The sequence below is a fragment of the Nycticebus coucang genome, chromosome 12, assembly GCF_027406575.1.
Source record: "Nycticebus coucang isolate mNycCou1 chromosome 12, mNycCou1.pri, whole genome shotgun sequence".
NCBI lineage: Eukaryota > Metazoa > Chordata > Mammalia > Primates > Lorisidae > Nycticebus > Nycticebus coucang.
Genome location: NC_069791.1, coordinates 97,752,275 through 97,772,615, shown reverse-complemented (window position 1 = coordinate 97,772,615; position 20,341 = coordinate 97,752,275). Strand labels below are relative to the sequence as shown.

Sequence of the window (20,341 nt, the reverse complement as noted above, 5' to 3'; positions counted from 1 at the left end):
GCTCTTGCTCAAGCTGGTCTCAAATTCCTAAGCTCAGACGATCCACCCACCTTGGCCTCTCAGAGGGCTGGGATTGTAAGTGTGCGCTATTGCGCCAAGCCTGGCTATGGCTCAGCGCATGTAGCACAGTAGTTATGGCGCCAGTCACATACGCCGAGGCTGGCGCATTGGAACCCAGCCCGGGCCAGCTAAACAACAATGACAGCTGTGACAAAAAAATAGTCAGGTGTTGTGGCAGGCACCTGTAGTCCCAGCTCCTTGGGAGGCTGAGGCAAGAGAATCGCTTAAGCCCAAGAGTTGGAGGTTGCTGTGAGCTGTGATGCCATAGCACTCTACCGAGGGTGACATGGTGAGACTCTGTTTCAAAAAAAAAAATGAAAACAAATAAATAAAAAATAAAATGCTGTAGAAATATAGCACCTTGAAAGCAACAGATATTCCAACTTTGTAACTCATGGAGGAGGGTAAAGAGAACTTATTTGATGTATAGCACACTAATTGATAACACTGCTGATGTATGTTTGAAATACAAAGGTATAAAAATAGTAAAGAGAAATGAGAGAGGAGAGCAGTTTTTTTGGGGAAATATCCCCACTGCTCTCTGGAATTGCTGGCTCTTCTGTAAATAAAAGTGAAACTAACTGTTGATATATCATCTGCTTTTCCATTGATTGACTCGGGTGACAGGCAGATGAACTCCTTAGTCTGGCAACAGTTGGGTTTTGTTCAGTACCCTGGATGCAAGGAGGCTTATGCTGGATGTGCTTATGAATGGCCTTTGTGACTGATACAGAAACAGCTTATGTTGCAGCCGACTTAGGAGCTGCTTGTGTCTCCCTTTTCTGCACCCAGAACCTCATCTGCTTGTGCTTCCTGGATAAGCTTGACAGCAAAGAAATGATCTTCCCGTCTTTGGAGGGAGCTGCCATCTGTTGGACTCCTTGGCCAGTGAGTTACAGACCCCTTCCTGTCAGGCATATGCAGTATAGCCGGGGGCACCTTTCTTAGCCAGGTGGCCTCCCACAGTGATCTCTGGGCAGCTTTGAATTTCCATATGCATCAGAAGGCACACCTCTTCCTGGACTACTGTAAGTTGCGTTTTTATTTCACTTAGTTCAAAATATTTTATTTTATGTATTTATTTCTTGAGGTCAAGTCTCACTCTGTGGCCCTAGATAGAGTGCCGTGGCACTATCATAGTTTACAGCAATGTCAAACTCTTGGGCTCTAGCGATACTCCTGCCTCAGCCTCCCTAGTAGGTAGGACTACCAGTTCTCACCACTATGCCCAGCTAGTTTTTTCTATTTTTAGTAGAGATGGGGTCTCACTCTTGCTCAGGGTGGTCTCAAGCTCCTGTGCTTGAGTAATCCACCTGCCTCAGCCTCCCAGAGTGCTAATATTCTAGGTATGAGCCACCATGCCTAACCTAGTTCAAAATATTTTAATTTCTCTGAAGCTTTCTCCTTTGACTCCTGTGTTATTTAGGACTGTGTTGCTTAATTTTGAAATATTTTGTTTTCACCCATCTTTCCGTTATTGGTTTCTAGTTTAATTCCATTGTGGTCTGAGAGTATACTTTGTAAGATTTGTATTTTTAAAATTTGTTGACATGTATTTTATGGTTCAGAATGATCAATCTTGGTGAAATTTCCATATGAGCTTGAGAAGGATGAGTATTCTGCTGTTGTTAGGTATAATCCTCTGCGGAAGTCTATTATATCCAGTTGATGTTGAGTTTGACTCTATCCCTATTGATTTTCTGCCTGCTGCAATAGTCTATTTCTGATAGTGGGTGCTGAAGTCTCCAGCTATAACAATGAATTCATCTATTTCTCCTTGAAGTTCTATCTGTTTTGTCACACATATTTTGATGCTCTGTTGTTAAGTGCATGCATGTTAAGGATTGTTATGTCTTCCTGGAGAGCTGACCCCTTTTTCATTATGTAATAACCTTTCTTAGCCATGAAATTTTCTTTACTCTAAAGCCTGATTTATCTGGAATTCATATAGCTATTCCAGTTTTCTTTTGGTTTGTGTTAGCATGCATATTTTTCTCTAATCATTTATTTTTAATCTGTGTCTTTACATTTAAAATGAGTTTCTTGAAAACACTATATAGTTGGGTCTTGTTTTATCCACCCTGTTTGTCTCTTACTATTTCATTTTATTTATTTTATTTAATTAATTAATTAATTAATTTTTTTGTAGAGACCACCCTCGGTAGAGTGCCGTGGTGTCACACAGCTCACAGCAACCTCTAACTCTTGGGCTTACGCGATTCTCTTGCCTCAGCCTCCCGAGCAGCTGGGACTACAGGCGCCCGCCACAACGCCCGGCTATTTTTGGTTGCAGTTTGGCCGGGGCTGGGTTTGAACCCGCCACCCTCGGCATATGGGGCCGGTGCCCTACTCACTGAGCCACAGGCGCCGCCCTATTTATTTTATTTTTTATGTCTGTAGATTTTGAGATTTAATATTTTCTTTTTTTATTAAGTCATATACCCATTGAATACATTTATGCATATGTGGGGTACAATGTGTTGATTTTTTTTATACAATCTGACATGCTTACATCAAACCAATCAATCAACATCTCTTTCTATTTTAATGTGTGTTTAAAGCCATTCATATTTAAAGTGAGTTTAAAGTGTGTTTAAAGCCATTCACAATTAATATAATTGAATAAACATCTATCATGTTTGTAACTTTTTCTATTCATTGCACTTGTTATTTTTTCTTTTTTTATCTTTTCTCTCTCTTTCTGCTTTCTCAGCTTGTAATTGAGGATTTTATGTGAGTCCATTTTCTCTCCTCTCCTAGCATTGATTATACGCCTTTAAAAGAAAATTTTTGTGGTTGCCCTAGGGTTTGAAGGATACACTAGGCCCACTTTCAAAGGACACTATCCTACTTCATTGGTAGTGCACATATCTTATAATAAAGTGCTCCTGATTCATTCTTTCCATCTCTTATAACATACTGTCATTTACTTCCTTTTCCATAAGCTATAAACACCTAATAAATTCTTCCTATTATTTTTAACAGTTATCTATTAAGTCAATTAATAATAAGAAAAAATAGGATGGATGCAGTGGCTCACACTTGTAATCCCAGCATTCTGGGAGGCTAAAGTGGGTGGAATGCTTGAGTTCAGCAGTCTGAGACCAGCCTGAGCAAGAGTGAGACCCTGTCTCTTCTAAAAAAAAAAAATAATAGAAAAATTGGCTGGGTGTCATGGTGGGCTCCTGTGGTTGCAGCTATTCAGGAGGCTGAGGCAAGAGGATCGCCTGAGCCCAAGAGATAGTTTGCTGTGAGCTATAACTCAATGGCACTCTACCCAGGGTGACTGAGTAAGACTCTGTCTCAAAAAGAATAAAAAAAAGAGAAAAAAATAAAAGATTTTATTTTACCTGCACATATCTCTTCTCTCCTTCCTTTCTTCCTTCCTCCTTCCTTCCTTCCAATTTTCTAACCTATATCATTTTCCTTTTCTGTGAAGAACCTCTTTAGCACTTCTTACTTTGTTTTTTTTTTTTTTTTTTTTAGCTGGGGCCAGGTTTGAACCTGTCACCTTTGGTATATGGGGCCGGCACCCTACTCCTTGAGCCACAGGCGCCACCCTAGCACTTCTTATAATACAGATCATCTGGCAAAAAAATTCCCTTTTTTTTTTTCTTTTTTTAGTTTTTACTTCCTCACTTTGGAGGATAACCTCATTAGATACAAAAATTCTAGTTCGGTGGCTTTTTTCTTCTTTTAACACTTCAAGTATTTTGCTTCACTTTCTTCTTACTTGCATGACTTGTGAAGGTAAGTCCCATGCAATTTTCATCCTAATGCCCTAAGTAAGTTAGTTGCTTTCCTTCTTTCAAGAGCTTCTCTTTGGTTCCTGCAGTTTGAATAGGACACCCTAGGGGTATCTTGCTTGGTCTTCTCTGAGCTTCCTGGATCTGTGGTTTGCTGTCGATCATTAATTTCCATCCACTATACTGCACTGCCTCTGGTCTTTCTCCTTTTCGCCTTCTGTGTTCTCACTATGCACAGCTTCTGCCTTTTATGATTGTCCCATAGTCCTCAGAAATTTTGCTCCATGTTTTTCATTCTTTTTTCTCTTTGCATCTCAGGGTGGAAAGTTTCTACTGACATGTTTTCAAGCTCACTGATTATTTCCTCATCTAAGTCCAGCTAACTCCTGAGCCCATCAGAGGAGCTTCATCTGTGACAGTATCTCCTGATTATTCCTTAGAGTTTTCTTCTGTCTACCTGCTCGTGTTGCCCACCTGTTCCTGCACAGTGTCCACTTTATCCATCAGAGCCCTTAGCATAGAGATCACAGTTGTTTTAAATGCTCAGTCTGATAGTTCCCAAATCTCTGCCACAGCCAAGTCTGCTTTGTTGCTTGCTTTGTTCAGACAGTGGGGTTTTCTTGTGGTTATTTGTTTTTTCTTTAGCAGGCCTTATGATTTTTTGTTGAGAACTGGACATAATGTGTTGGGTACTAGGATCAGAAGGAAACAGGACTGTAGTGTGTGGCTTTCTGTGGTCCAGATAGGAGTTAGGTGGTGTTTAATGTCTGCGGTAGCTCTAGGTGTCAGAGGTTTTGATTTCCTCTAGCATCCTTCTATTTGTCTCCCTCGATATTGTTGGTTTCCCTAGAAACTCCTTCTTAAGCAGAGCTTGTGCTTTGCCGCTCTTGATTGTCATGTATGGTTATTCTGGAGCCCTACTGGTGGGGGCAGAAAAGCCTTGCAGAGGGAGATGTCTGTAAAACTGTGGTTGTATCTCAGGAGAGTTTCAAAGGGGCTGGTGTCCTTGCACTGAGGCATCTACTTGTCAAATCTCCGGGTCACAGTAGGCTTTGGTGAAGTGGTTTTCCCCCAGGGGAACTTATGTTACAGAGAACAGCAATCTCTGCTTGTTTCAAATTAGTTATTTCCCCCTCTTCCTGATTGAAGCAGGGTAGGGGATGGATTTTTCTCCAATCTTCTCCTTCAGTGCTGTAGGCCTCCAGGAGAAAAAAACTCCTCAAATTGTGTCTAAGAATGGGGCTTTGGAATTGTTTTTTTTTTTTTTTTTGAGACAGAGTCTCACTTTGTCACCTTCAGTAGAGTACCATGGTGTCACGGCTCACAGCAACCTCCAACTCTTGGGCTTAAATGATTCTCTTGCCTCAGCCTCCCAAGTAGCTAGGACTACAGGTGCCCGCCACAACACCTAGCTATTGTTTGTTATTGTGGTCATTGTTGCTTGGCAGGCCCTGGCTGGGTTGGAATGGGTCCTGGTGCATGTAGCTGGTGCCCTAACCACTGAGCTATGGGTGCTGAGCCTGGGGCTTTGGAATTTTAACTCTCAAATTCCTCCACACTCAGTCTCCGGCAGTTACTCAATTACCCACTAAGTGCTGTTACCAGGTTCAGAAAAGCTGAGGTTCCCTGTAGCCACCTGTCTTTCCAGTTTGGGAGCAGTTTGCCCTTTGACCTCAATTCTCTGAATTTCAGTTAGTTCAGTGCTTTTCTTATTGTGAGGTTGGGAGTGATGACTTCTAAGCTCTTTCCATGTCAGAGTTGGAAACAGAAGTCCAGTTATGTATATTTTTTTGAGAGGAAACAACCATACCACAGAATTCGTAGACCTTAAGTGTCTAGTTTAACGAATTTTATGCTTTTAAAAACCTGTGTAACCACTACCCAAAAGGATATCTAATACTTTTCATAGCCCTAGATTGTTTCCTCTTATCTCCTCGTCAGTACCAGTCACCATTTCCTTTTTTATCACCGTGGGTTAGTTTTGATGGTTCTAGACCTTCATGAAAACGGGAACATTCTGTGTTGCATCTGACTTCTGCTGCCGGTGAACAGTTCTGAGAGCCTTGCAGGTTGTTGTTCATTCCTTTTTTCATTGCTGCATAGGATCGTGCTGCAATAAAGATATTCTTCTGTTTTGCTCTAGGAGCAGAAGAGGTTTAACATTCAATGCTCCTAATAAATCCATCCTGAATTAATTTTTGTGCATGGTGTGAGGCATACCACACACTCATCTTCCCCAAACTGTTTATTGAATGGGCGGTGCCTGTGGCTCAAAGGAGTAGGGCGCCGGCCCCATGTGCCGGAGGTGGCGGGTTCAAACCCAGCCCCGGCCAAAAACTGCAAAAAAAAAAAAAAAAAAGAAATGTCACCCTCAACGGTCTAATACCACCGATCCCTTTATTGTCAATAAGTGATCCTACCATTAGTTTGTCCCTCTAGAGCAGTCCTTTTTAACCACTGTGCCACGAGAGTATCTTAGGCGTGCGGCAAAACAATTTTAAAGTTCATTAATTAAATTCTTTTCGAAGGAAGTTCAAAACACAGTAAGTACTCTTTTTTTTATCAACATAATTTAAGTGTGCCTTAGAAGTTTAACTGTAGGTTCAAGTGTTCCATGGGATAAAAAAGTTGAGAAACACCCATCTAGATTCTGTTCTGTTGTTTTCGTGGACGGGCACACTCCTCTCCAATACCAGGCCGTCTTAATCATCACAGCCTTGTAATAAGTCTCAAAATCAGAGAGGAGACCTACTCATCTCTTACCCTTTTTCTGGATTGTCTTGGCCATCCTGGGTCACTTACATTTTAATATTAATTTCAGAATCAGATTGTTAATTTCTATAAAAAATAAGCCTGCTGGGTGTCCCTTTGGATTGCACTGTGTCTGGGGACCACTGTGGGCAGAACTGGTACCTGCATAAGCCAGAAACATGACCTATCTCTCCATTTGTTCAGGGCTTTCTAAATTTCTCTCAGCAATGTTTTGTACTTTTTGGTTCACAGACCTTACACACCTTTCATTACGTTTGTTCCTGAAGTTTGATTTTATTTTTATTCTCTAGCAAATGGTATTGACTTGTAAGTTTATTTTCCACTTATTCATACCTGACGTTTAGAAACACAATAGCTTGGCATATTGCCTTTGTTCTCACGGCCTTGCCAGGTACACTTACTCTGGGGGCTGCGGAATCTTAGATTTTTCCTGTGGGTCATTAGGTTGCCATGTTTTGTCTCCTGCAGTGCCCCACAAACCCCAAGTGCTGTAGTTCTTGCCTCGAGTGCTGCCAGCAGAGGGGCCCCGGGTGAGGCTTGCCAGTTGTGGGAAGGGTCTCGGCCGCCCTGCACCCACCTGTCATGAGGTTCACTTGGGTCACAGGGCCAGCGTCTGACTGCAGGCCCCAGGCCAAGCTAGGGACCTCCGGGGGCTGGGAGAGTGTGGGGTGGGCGCAGGGGTGCAAGTGTGGACTGGAAGTGCTGGGGTCTGCAACTGTCCTCAGTTTCTCCCCAGAGAAGAAGCAGGACTGCTCTGACAGATGAGGTGAGAGTCAAGGCCACTTCTGGTGGAGCAAGCTCTTCCTCCAGGCCCAGAATGTGCCCATAGCCTTGGCCCTCTATTTCCACTGGAAGGAAGGAGATGGAGAGTGATGCCCTCAGGGTCAAGGGCTAGGGATCACAGGAGGGAGGGCTGCTCTAGTCTGAGCACAGGGAAGAGTTAGCCTCAGGGATGAGGAAACCAGCCAGGAGAGGAGTTGGGTGGTATGGGCCTGAACCCCCTGAGGAGGAGGGCCCAGTTCCCAAAGGCAGGGGCCTGGTATAGACTCCCACAGCCCTCTCCCAGATCCTAATGGGGCTTGGCAGCAACCAGTGATGTCCCCAGACCAAACAGTGGGAAAAGGAAGCCGAGATTCTGGGACTGGAGCCAGATGGGTCTCTAGGGAGCTGAAGGGTGGAACTAAGAGATTCTACCACACACCTGCTGAAATGGTCACACGGTTTTAAATTCCTCTGCCTGGAGGTGGTCCTGGGAGCAGCTCTCCAGACTGAGGGTCTAGCTAAGGGGGTGGCGAGAAGGGCTATTGGTTACAGGAGCATTGAGAAATGCCAAATGAGTAAGGATGGAAGAGGTTTCCCACTGCCAGGGATGGCAGCCCAATCAGAGAGAGAGAAAATGAAATAAACCCTGGGGTGGGACTGCACCTGGAGGCTGGGTGCCCTGGGTGGTCCCAGACTGGGGTGAAGTGGCCTCATCAGAGCTCACTGCAGACTCCAGCTCCCGGCTCAGGCTGTTCTCCTGCCTCAGCCTCCCATGCAGCCAAAACTATGAGCACCGCCAAGCTGGGCTAATTTTTAAATTTTTTGTATATACAGAGTCTGACTATGTTGCCCAGGAGGGTCTCAAAATCCTGGCCTCAAGCAGACCTCTGCAAGCCTCCCAAAGTGCTGTGATTACAGCTGAGCCATCATGCTTGGCCCACAGTTTTTAATATAGATATAGAAGTGTAGAAGTGCATGTGGGAGCATGCAGGTGTGAGTGTACGTGTGGGTGTATATGTGAGTGCATGTGCTTGTACACACACACACAAATATTCCCTAGTTCTGTCCCCTGAGAAGGACTGAGGGCAGTGATACTACGAGACCAATGGGCAACACCTGTCACGCAGACTTCATTCATTTATATGGGGATGTCCAGTTGCCTCTTTCTAAATGTCATTTGGCACCAAGAGGGCCTGGCCTTCCAGGGGAAGCCTGGAGTGAGGGAATTATGAGAGGACCAAACATCCCAAATAGGCCCACGGGAGAGAGAGATGGAGCTGTGTCAGAGAGACCCAGAAGCCACCTTGAGGGGCTCCCTGTGCCCAAGCCAGGTCCAATTTGTATGTCACGTAATAACTGAGAAAAAGAAACAAATTAAAAATGAATGGAATAAAACAGGAGACTCTGAGTCCATATAGTTACAAATAAATGAATGAATGAGTGGAAAGTTTGATGAGAAATTGGCTAGTTAGTACAGTCTCAAGGAATCTCTCCACAGCATACACCAGACAATGTAACTTCTGGTAAGAAGATGACACTCCAGTGATAAGACTAAACCTCACCAGTCACTGGACAAACTGAAACCACACATGCACTTGATAAGACGCAGCAAGAGGAACTGAAAGTCACATCTGTAATGTTGTGCCAAAGATGGGTAATCTCAATCTAATCATGAAAAATCAGGCAACCCAGCTTGAGGGGTATTCCTCAAATGGTAGCTGAACTCTTTAGGAGTCTCCGGGTCAGGAAAGTCAAGGGAAGATTGAGAACCTATTTCAGATTGAGAAATGCTCAAATGCACCTGGTGACCCCAGATTGGTTCATTTTGCTTCAAAGTACATTTTTGGGACGGTTGATAGATTTTGAATGGCACATGAGAATTATCTGGGTGCAGTATGCTGGTGCTTATCTCACCACATGGTGGCTGTGCGGAGACCCTGTAGGGAAATGTCCTTCATTAAAAGGAAATGCAGGCCAGGCTCACTCCTGTAATTCCAACACTGTGAGAGGCTGAGGCTGATGGATTGCCTGAGCTCAGGAGTTCCAGACAAGCCTGAGCAAGAGGGAGACCCCATCTCTACTAAAAATAGAAAAAATAACCAGGTGTTGTGGTGGGTGCCGATAGTCCCAGCTACTAGGGAGGCTGAGGCAAGAGAATCACCTAAGCCCAAGAGTTTGAGTTTGCTGTGAATTGTGATGCCACAGCACTCTACCAAGGGTGACAGAGTGAGACTCTGTCTCTTTCTTTGTTACCCTGGATAGAGTGCCGTGGTCTCAATCTATCTCACAGCAACCTTAAACTCCTGGTTTAAGCAAGCCTCCTGCCTTAGTCTTCCAAGTAGCTGGGACTACAGGCATCTGTCACCTCATCCAGCTAATTTTTCTCTATTTTTAATCGAGTTGAGGGTCTTGCTCTTGCTCAGGTCAGTCTCAGAACTCTTGAGCTCAAGCAATCTGCCCACCTCAGACTCCCAGAGTGCTAGTATTTTTTTTTTTTTTTTTTTGTAGAGGCAGAGTCTTACTTTATCACCCTTGGTAGAGTGCCGTGGCATCACACAGCTCACAGCAACCTCCAACTCCTGGGCTTAGGTGATTCTCTTGCCTCAGCCTCCCGAGTAGCTGGGACTACATGCACCTGCTATAATGCCCAGCTATTTTTTTTGCAGTTTGGCCTGGGCTGGGTTTGAATACACCACCCTTGGTATATGGTGCTGGCGCCCTACCCGCTGAACCACAGGTGCCACTCAACCAGAGTGCTAGGATTACAGGTGTGAGCCACTGTGAGTGTGAGCCCAGACCTTGTCTTTTTGTTTTTGAGTTCTAAGAGATTTTTGTCTTCTGGATCCTAAACTCTTATCAGATAGATAATTTGCAAATATTTTCTCCCATTTTGTAGGATGCCTTTTCATTTTCTTAAAAATATTTTTCGATGTACAAAATTTTGATGAAGTAAAATTTATCTTTTTTCTATTTTTTTCTCATGGTTTTGATGTCATATCTAAAGAATCTTGTGAAATACAAGGTCAAGAAGATTTATTCTATATTTTCTTCCAAAAGTTTTGTGATTTTAGCTCTCATATTTAGGTTGTTGATCAATTTTGGGTTAACCTTTGTGTATGGTGTGGGGTAGGATCCAACTTAATTCATTTGCATGGGGATGCCCAGTTGCTCCTGAACTATGTTGAAGAGACTATAATTCCCCACTGAATGGTCTTGGTGCTCTTGTCAAAAATCAGTTGGCATCAATATAAGCGTTTATTTCTAGATTTTCAATTCTATTTAATAGATCTATATCTCTGTCTTTTTGCCAATACCACCAGTGTTTTGATTACTGTAGCTCTGTAGAAAATTTCAAAGTCAGAAAATATGAGTCCTTCAATGTTGTTCTTCATTTTCAATATTGTTTTAACCATCCAGCTGCTTGCGATTCTGTATGAATTTGAGGGTTAGCTTTTCCATTTCTGCAAATAAAAATTAAAAAAATCCCATTGGAACTTGGGCCCAGAACACATTGAATCTGTGGGTTGTTTGGCTAGTACTACCTTCTTAGCAATGCTAGGTCTTTCAATCCACGAATATGAGGAGTCTTTCCATTTATTTAAGTCTTCTTGCATTTCAGCATGTAACAGAGATGTTTGCTGGTTTTCAGTGTTGTTCTAAAATGTGTGCTTGGGATTTGTTTGAAATCAGGAGTGGTAAGACATAAGAAATAAAAATTGTTGTCACAAAGAGAGTAGTTTATACTCACAAGTCACTGGAAATAGGAGGCATAGCAAACTGTGTGCCCTTTCTTCCCAAGCCCGTAAGCTCAGGCTAACCATGAGGAAAACATCAGGCAAATCCCCATAGAGGGAAGGGTTCTACAAACCCTCTGCCCAGAACTTCTCAAAACTGCCCAAGCCATGAAAGACCAGGAGAATCTGAGACCATCATAGCCCAGAGGAGCCTAAGGAGATGTGACAACCAAATGTCACGTGGGATCCAGGGACAAAGAAGGGGCGTTAGGGAAAAGTAAGGAAACCCAAATGAACTATGGACTTTAGTTAACATAATGTGTCATCTTGGCTCATTAATTACAAAAAATGAAAGCTTCTAATGGAAGATGTTAATAATAAGGGGAAATTGGGTACAGGCCACATGAGCATCTCAATACTATGTTTGCAATTTTTCTATACATCAACCTGTTCTAGAATAAAAAGTTTATTTTTAAAAAAGAAAGAAAGGAGTACAGAAGTACAGTTCCAGGCTCAGATAGTTCAGGCCCCCAAAACAACCCGCCCTCCAAGATGTTCCTGTCCCTACAACCAACGGAAGGTCCTGAGGGCTCCACTACAGATCAGATGGGCGCTGTCACCCAGCCACCCTGCCAGGCAAGCCCTTCCTAACCGTCCTCTGTCTGGCCAGAGGCTGATGACTGAGCTGATTAGGGACCTTGGGCAGCCCTACAACTTTCCTGCCCCTTCTCCAGCTTCAAGTTACAGGCCAGGGTTGGAAGGTCCCATTGAGACCCCTTAGGTAAGGGATCTCTTCTGAGACTTGGGGAAATTGAGGTATGAGGGGGAGTCGCCTGATCACCCACAGGGATGTGGCCTCATGGGGCCCACACTTGGTCTCCTGCGCCTGCTCCTGGCTGGTCAGTAGCCCAGGCTCACAAATATAGTTAGATGTTTGACTTGGTGACAGTAAGGATGACATCAGCCCACCCTTTGTATACCAGGCATGCTCTGTGCAGGCGACGGGCAGAGCCCATTCCTCGTGATGGCCACATACTCAGGCAAGTGCAGCTGGGGGAGGTGAGACCTGTCCCATCAGTCCTGCACAGAGGGAGCAGGGTCTGAGCCAGGAGTCCCCAGCCCAGGTCACCCCTACACAGGCCCAAGAGCCTGATATCACCCAGTGTAGGGGGCACAGGGCAAGGTCTTCATGGAAAAAGGTCCTCTGAGTTCTGAACCTCCAGGGCCATCCCCAGGTCCCCACAGGAGGGTCCTTCAGGGCCCTCACCTGTCCCAACTCAGTTCACCTTCAGAACTTGGGATCCCCCAACCTGCACCCCACCATGCATAAGAGAGGCAGAAGTATGACCCCTGAAAGAGATCAGCATCTTTTTTTCTTTTTTGAGACAGAGCCTCAAGCTGTCACCCTGGGTAGAGTGCTGTGGCATCACAGCTCACAGCAACCTCCCACTTCTGGGCTCAAGCGATTCTCCTGCCTCTGCCTCCCAAGTAGTTGGGGCTACAGGCGCCCACCACAATGCCCGGCTATTTTTTGGTTGCAGCTGTCGTTGTTGTTTGGTGGGCCTGGGCTGGATTTGAACCCACCAGCTCAGGTGTATGTGGCTGGTGCCTTAACCGCTTGAGCCACAGGCGCTGAGCCTGAGGTCAGCATTTTGATCCCCAGAGCCTGTGACTATGTGGGCTCACAGAACAAAGGGTCTTTGCTGATGTGATTAAGGTGACAGAGCCCAAGGTGGGGAGAGGAGTCTGAATTTTCCAGGTGAGCCCAGTGTAATCAGGAGGTCTTAAAATCAGAGAATCTTTCCAAGTTGTGGCCAGAGGTGCTATGACAATGGAAGCAGGCCCAAGAGACACAGTGGGACAGGCCCTGAGTGTGGACGAAGGGCTAAGGCCTGCAGGCAGCCTCTAGGAAGGGGGAAGGCAAGGATGAACTCTCCCTGGGAGCTTCAGCTTGGCTGACACGTTGACTTCAGCCGGCGAGAGCTGTTTCGGATTCTGAGCTCTGGAATGGAAAGATGATACAACTTGGAGTTGGTGGCAGTTTCCAAGCAGCAAAAGGAAATGAATACACCACGGCTCTTTGCAAGCCTGTGGCATCTAGAGCATCCCAGGCTTGCTATGTAGAAAGGAACATCATGCAATACCCAGGATCAACTGCAGAATTTTGATGGCCTGATGCAAACTGAAACAGCACAGTCCCTGGTTCAAAAATGATTGCATATTTCAAATGGTGGCGGCAGTGCAGTGAGCTGAGCCCAGCGCCCTTCTGTGGGCAGCTCCCAGCCGTGGCGATAGCCTCCTGGCCTGGTGGGTGTCCTCTTGCCCATAATCCCAGAGGGACCAGGACTGTGCCTACAGTGGCCTGACTATCTGGGCACTGTCCCACTGTAGAACCCTGGACCTGTCATCTATAGGCTGGCAACAGAGGGAGGAGCTGACCCTCTTTCTGGCCCCTCTCAGCCCTCTGGGCACCTGATTCTGAGGACAAACAGCTTTGACCTCCCTGATTAAAGCCAACACTCATTGTTGTTAACTGCTCCCCAGGCCAAACCAGGATGTAGGGCAGAGAATGCAAAAGCCCTGGAGTGGGAGTACCTCTGCCCTGCCCTGAGGCCTGTCCCAAGGCCCTGGGTGCCCCAAGTACAGAAACACCCACAAAGAGGTGAAGCTACCAGCCCCAAATTTTGTGGCTTCCTGCCCTAGCTGGGAGGGGGATCCCTGCAGGAAGCTGGGGTCAAGGCAAAGCTGCCTGACCATGACACCCTCCCCAACTAAGATGCAGCCCCAGCTGCATCACAACGTAATCCTTTCTCTTCTAACTGGCCCTGAGGTCCATGAGGACAAACACACATGGCCTTCTCCTAGCCACAGATGCCACGCGAGCTCACTCAGCTTTCAGCTCCTTGGGCCCCTGGGCCTCTGCCAGAGAGTGGAGAGCCATGCCCCGCTGGCAGGCACACTCTACCCCAGACTGTGCAGCCTCGCCCCACAGTGAAAGTTCTCCCAGGTGCAAGGCTGTATGGGTGAGAGGGGCTGGTGGGGAGGGACGAGTGAGGGTGGGTGGAGGTTCAGACTCCTGACTTGGTCAGTGCTCATCTTTCAGGACTAGATTGCTTTTTCAGTTTGCTTGCAGAGGATGAATTCATCCCCAGTTTCTACTTAGGGGCATAAGCACTGGTAAAGACCATCACTCTCAGTACTAACACCAAACAAACAAAAACCAGACAAACTATGAAACTAATTTATGGCTTTCACATGAAAGCTATAACCCAGTTACAACCTAAGAATAGGGGGAAGGGGAGAGGGAGGGGAGGGAGGGGGGAGGTGGGCAGAGGGAAGGGGATTGGTGGGCTTACACCTGCGGTGCATCTTACAAGGATATATGTGAAACTTAGTAAATGTGGAATGTAAATGTCTTAGCACAATAACTAAGAAAATGCCAGGAAGGCTATGTTAACCAGTGTGATGAAAATGTGTCAAACGGTCTATGAAACCAGGGTATGGTGCCCCATGATCACATTAATGTACACAGCTATGATTTAATAAAAATAAATAAATGAATAAAACAGAGGAAAGAACTCAAAAAAAAAAAAAAAAAGAAAAAAAAATCAGACAAACTCCCAGTTCATGATTTTTTCAAACCCTGGAGAAGTAAAGCTATGGGGTAGGCAACAGGCTGAAACTGAAGGAGAAACAGGTGTGTTCAGGGAGAGACACGCCATCAGCACGGCTTCCTTTGAGAAAAAGGAAAAAGAAAAGCCAAGTGGAACTTGAAGCAAGCAGAAGGAAGGAGATAACGGAGAGCAGAATCAGTGATGCTGAATGTAGAAAAGCAATGGAGAAAAGTCATTGAAACGGACTTTGAAAAGATCAGCAAAATTGATTAACCTTTAGCCAGACTCTTCTAGAAAAACAGAGAAGACACAAGTCGCCAGTATCAGGAGTGAGAGAAGAGATGTCATCACAGACCCCTGACATATTAAAAAGATGGTTTTACAAATTATAAAGAAAACTATAAAAATTATAGACAAATATTTTTATAGGCGAAAATAATAAATCTATATCCATAACTTTGTTTAGATGAATTAAACTGATTCATTAAAAGACACAAACTACATACACCGAAAAAAAAATCCAGAAAGAAATAGATAAAATATTCTCATTGTTAGGGTGGGAACTCACGAGGAGCTCAAGGCCATGGGCTAGAGAAAGAATTCTCACACAGGGAGTACAACGCTAAGTAAGTAGTAAAATGTTTGTTTGTTTATTTAGACAAAGAAAAAGAAAGAGAGAGAAACCGAGGGATTGGAAGGTGGGGGTGGCCCTGAAAAGAAGCCACTTGGAGTTTTCAAAGGTAAAAATGGCTTGTTTTTTCCTACTCCATTTTGGTAACAGAAGTGACTGCAAAGCTGCCGCAGGTCCTCTTTATTTATTTATTTTTAATCTTTTCTCTGTGAAGCTGGCTTATAGAGTCCTTGGAATCTGCATTTCAGTGGGAACTGTGGCAGAGAGCTGGAGCAGGGAGCTCACACCCCAACTACCTGCTTAGGGCTTTTTAAGGCAGAGAAACAAACTCTTAGACACAACAGGTTAGGCCAAAGTTACCCAGTTACACAAAGGGCAGTTCTCTTACTTTCTGTTAGATAGTTTATTTTTCTCTTTTAGCTAGGTTATTAGGAAGGCCATCTTTCACCCATGTTTATTTAAAAATTGAATTTTTAGTAAAAATCCTTCTAAACAAAGGAAATTTCAGACACACACAATTTCACTCATGAATTCACCTAACATCTGAGGAAGAAATAATACCAAATATACATAACCTATTCCAGGGAATGGAAGAAGAAACAATTCATTTTATGAGGTTAGGATTACCCTGATATTAAAATTAAAAAAAAAATAAGATAAAGAAAACACAGGCCAATATTCTTCATCAAAATAGATGTAAGATTCTTCACAACATATTAGCAAATCCATGCCAGCTGTGATGACTTAGGCTTATAATCCCAGTACTCTGGGAGGCTGAGGTGGGAGGATTGCTTGAGGTCAGGAGTTTGAGACCAGCCTGAGCAACAGGCTTTACTAATCCCGTCTTTACTAAAAATAGAAAAAATAGCTGGGTGTTGTGGTGAGTGCCTGTAGTCCCACAGCCTCTGACTGGGTGGGGCCTGCAGGGGGGGAGTGGGCCCTCTGCACTGTGCCCGCTCCCAGTACCCTGTGTGTCCCTGGGCTTCCCCGGCCCTGACATCCCTGTCTGTCTGTCTCTGTCCTGATCCTTCATCACCTGAGCTCCTGAGGGTCCCACTGTGGGCGTGGTTCCCAGAACCAGGACTGGGAACTTGGAGGCCTCCCAGGAGTTTGTTGGGAGATTAAATGAGGACTAGGGTCACTATGCAAGAGGGGGCTGGGACATCCTCTGCCCGGCCCCCAGGAGATGCTGCCTGGAAGGAGTCCAGATGAATAGTCCCCTGGGTGTCCCTGGGCTGAGGCCTCTCTTGGGCACTGTGTGTGGAATATGCAGGAGCCCTAGAGGTCAGAGTTTGAGGAGATGACTGGGGCCCCAGGAGATGAGCAGGACCAGTGAGAGTCAGTAGAAAGGTGGAGGACAGGCAGGAGTACAGTCTGCCCTGGGGAGCTGGGACCCAGGGTGGGGGGGGGTCAGGATGTCCAATGGAAGGCAGGCGCTGGCTTCTCTGCTGTGGTCTCATCACTCCCCTGCTCCCCCCTCTGTTGGTGAAGCTCAGATTTCCACCATAACAAGGAAGCTGCAGAGCAGTGAAGCTCCAGAGATGGCAGCAGAGGGGGACGTCCTCCAGTCCTCTGAGCAGTTGGATCTGCCCTGTGACAAAGGGACAGTGGGGGCACTTCCTGGCCAAGTACACTTGAGCCCTGAGTCTGAATCATCCACTTCCTCCATGTCTGCCTTAGAGGGTGGGGCCACCAACCCTGCTGGGTTTGGAAGGATAAAAGGGAAGGCCCACTGGCTAGAGAGGGACAGGGACAGGCCAGGGTAGGATCCCACCCTCTGAGCCCCTGGTGGCTGTGTGTTGCCCTGGAGCAGAGAGGCCAAGCCCCAGACCCAGGGACACAGAGACCCCTAGGCCAGGACCCAGCCCCTAGTCCCCACGGGCCCCGGCTCCCTCCTGTACCCAAAGCCTGTAGACCCCGGGCCCAGCCCCACTCACACTGTCCTTCCTGCCCCTTCCAGATGCTGAGCCTACTGGTGCTGGCCCTGCCCTTCCTGGGGAGCCGGGTCCATGCGGCCCCTGGTGAGTCCTGACCATGCCCAGCCCTGCCCCTGCCCCTCACTGCACACCCCACAGGCGGGGTCACAGGTGAGTCAGGAGGGGCCAGGGCTGCCCAGCACAGTCTGATCTTGCCCTCTCCCCAGCCCTAGGCCTGGCCCCAGAGCGAGCAGGGATCGTAGGGGGCCAGGAGGCCCCTGGGTGCAAGTGGCCCTGGCAGGTAAGCCTGCGGCTGCACACCTACTTCTGGATGCACATCTGTGGGGGCTCCCTCATCCACCCCCAGTGGGTGCTAACGGCGGCGCACTGTGTGGGACCGTGAGTCCTTGGGGCCTGGTGGGTGGGTGAGGGCCTGGGCTCTCCTGGGTTCTTCCTGAGGCTGCTCAGGTTCCCTGAGGACGAGTCTCCTCCCCAGGGAAGTCCAGGACTTGGCTGACATCAGGGTGCAGCTGCGGGAGCAGCACCTCTATTACCACGACAAGCTGCTGCCTGTGAGCAGGATAATCCCTCACCCCGGTTTCTACACCGCCCTCACCGGGGCAGATATCGCCCTGCTGGAGCTTGAGGACCCCGTGAACATCTCTCACAGTGTCCACACCATCACCCTGCCCCCGGCCTCAGAGACATTCCCCCCGGGGACTCCGTGCTGGGTGACAGGCTGGGGTAATGTGGACAATGATGGTGCGTGTCAGGGATGGCTGGATGCTGGGCCAGGTGGGGCGGGGATCCCACCTATGGCCCCAGCTGTAAGGACCTTCTCTGGGGGCCAGAACCAAGTCAGCAGTCCCAGGGGTGGGAATTTGGAGACCCTGGGAAGGGAGTGAGTTGGGGAAGGCAGCCTATGTAAGAGCAGGGACTGGCTTACCCCTGGGTGCCTTGAACAAGTCACTGATGCCTGTGCCTGGTCCCCCCACCTGAAGGATGTGTCAAAAGTTTGTGTTTGATGAATTTGACAAGAGCAAGGTGAAAAATTGCCTGTAAAGTGTCTCATGACAGTAGGGAAGGTCTACCACCAGGGCAGGGCAGAGCAGTGCACACCAGGACCAGGTCTTACAGGAGGGTTTGTTGGGGGTCGAACAAGGCTCAGGCTGACCTTTGAGGGGGTGACATTTTCAGTTCTAAAAGGTCTCATCACCATTTCATCAAAAACTCAGAGCACAGCTTTGGGGATACTTAGCAAACACAGGCAAAGTGTCCTGTCCACCTACCCTATCCACAGAGGGAAAACTGAGTCATGGGGCCAAGACTGGGCCAGGCAGCAGGCTGGAGCTGACTTTGGGCCCTGGACACTGGCCCAGACCAAAGTCAGCTGAGTGTGGGCCCTGTGCCTCATGAGGCATCCATAGCCTGGAGGACCCACCCTCCCTCTCCAAATGGGGCTTAAAGGAGCCAGGAGATCCAGGACCAACATGGAGGGGCAGGGCTGGACACATAGCGCCTGCTCCCTGCCCACTGTCCCAGGTCCTGGCAGGCCCTACAGGGAAGAGGAGGTCCAGGAGGAGTTTAGGAACGCTGCTGTCATCCCTGACGTGTCAGGTGACAGGGTGAACTGAGTCTATTGGAGGCATGGTCCAGGTCCAGCCTGTGTCACTTCTCCTCCCACCTGCAGTGCAGCTCCCACCACCATTCCCCCTGGAGGAGGTGGAAGTCCCCATAGTGGAAAACCACGTCTGTGATGCAAAATACCACATGGGCCTCTACACAGGGGACAACGTTCCCATTGTTCGTGATGACATGTTGTGTGCTGGGAATGAAAAACATGACTCCTGCCAGGTGGGTCCCATGTGTCCCTACACAACCCACCCTCCCGGGCCTTGGCAACGAGCACTGACTCCTGCCTTCCCCAGGGCGACTCTGGAGGACCCCTGGTCTGCAAGGTGAATGGCACATGGCTGCAGGCCGGCGTGGTCAGCTGGGGCGATGGCTGTGCTCAGCCCAACCGGCCCGGCATTTATACCCGCGTCACCCACTACTTGGACTGGATCTACCGCTATGTCCCCAAGGAGCCCTGAGCCAGGTCCAGAGGGCTGCCACCCAGGTCACTAGAGGACCCAGCACCTTCCCGTCCCAACACCGCTGCTTCCTACCCAGCTGAGCTATAGTCCCACACACCTTCCCTGTCCCTCTGTCCTGATCCCAGTCCCAGTTCGCAGCACCCCCTCTGTCTCCTAGCCCCTTCCCCTCTGGTCCCTACAGACCCTCCCTTGCCTGCCCTTTGTGTCCCATTAAAGTGTGTGAAGAGCAGGCCGGGTTGTGCTGTGTTCCTGGTCATGGGTGCGGGAAAGGGGCTCCAGGGCATGGCGGGGTGCGGCTGCCAGAGCTGGGGGTCCCGGCCCTCGTGGTGCAGCGCGTCATTGTGGGGTGGGCCTCCTTGAACCCAGGGACAACTCCTCCCTCACAAGGCATCGTGCACTCGGTCAAGTAGAGCAACATGGGTGATGTTTGCCAAGTTGATTCTAGAGGACACCAGGTGCCCACAAGCAGCCCCCAGACAGCTCGGCCACCCTGCCCTGCAGGCTGGGTCCTCCTCTCCCTGGGGACCCCAGCACAGGCCGGGGGCTTCACCAACATGCCTGGACATACCATAGCATTGTCTGGCCCGGCTTTGTCGTCTGGATACCTGTGCACACTGATTGCCGCTTTTACTCCACACGTGCCCGTGACGCTCTTCTCGCTGCTGCATAGGCCGAGGGCAGCACATCCCGCTGCCTGCACAGTGCCTGGTGGTGGCCACATCCAGGCTGCTGCTCTTGGACTCTGGGCTGTCCCCATTTGGGGCTCTTATGACTAGGATACCTGTGGCCATTCCCATATGCCCACCAGCTGCCTATGGGCTGCAGACTGTGCCCTCGAGGGGGCAATTGGGGCCAGGGTCTGCACATCCTGCATTTTTTGGGCAAAGCCAGACTTTCCTCCCCAGGGACTGTGTCCCAGCAGTGGTGAGTGACCGCCACTCCTCATCCTTGGCAGTGTTGACACTGTCTGACCCTTTGCTTTCTCCATCTCCTGTGGGTGGTGGTTTCCG

The 20,341-nt window shown here is 47.9% G+C and overlaps 2 protein-coding genes across 3 annotated transcripts in view; one reads left to right on the top strand and one right to left on the bottom strand.

Moving 5' to 3' along the window:
• The window catches only part of LOC128561610 (tryptase beta-2-like), a 219,234-nt gene that overhangs the window by 7,541 nt on the left and 191,352 nt on the right, over positions 1-20,341 (bottom strand). The gene's annotated exons all lie outside the window — the stretch shown is intronic.
• Positions 918-19,554, top strand: LOC128561611 (tryptase beta-2-like). Of its 2 annotated transcripts, none has more exons than XM_053556065.1 (6): positions 918-948; positions 17,280-17,340; positions 17,463-17,634; positions 17,732-17,997; positions 18,926-19,089; positions 19,164-19,554. In XM_053556065.1, exons 2-6 carry the CDS (start codon positions 17,280-17,282, stop codon positions 19,326-19,328), a joined length of 828 nt encoding a protein of 275 aa, XP_053412040.1. In that variant the 5' UTR covers positions 918-948; the 3' UTR covers positions 19,329-19,554. The 2 variants fall into 2 exon arrangements, with proteins under 2 accessions (XP_053412040.1, XP_053412039.1); XM_053556064.1 differs by lacking the exon at positions 918-948 and adding an exon at positions 17,001-17,081.

What these genes read in the sequence shown, in the direction of transcription:
- LOC128561611 (XM_053556065.1), top strand. Translation starts at nt 17,280, where the DNA reads ATGCTGAGCCTACTGGTGCTGGCCCTGCCCTTCCTGGGGAGCCGGGTC. An exon ending in GGGTAATGTGGACAATGATG is followed by an intron (nt 17,998 to 18,925) that starts GTGCGTGTCAGG and finishes TCCCACCTGCAG; the next exon opens with TGCAGCTCCCACCACCATTC. An exon ending in AAAAACATGACTCCTGCCAG is followed by an intron (nt 19,090 to 19,163) that starts GTGGGTCCCATG and finishes TGCCTTCCCCAG; the next exon opens with GGCGACTCTGGAGGACCCCT.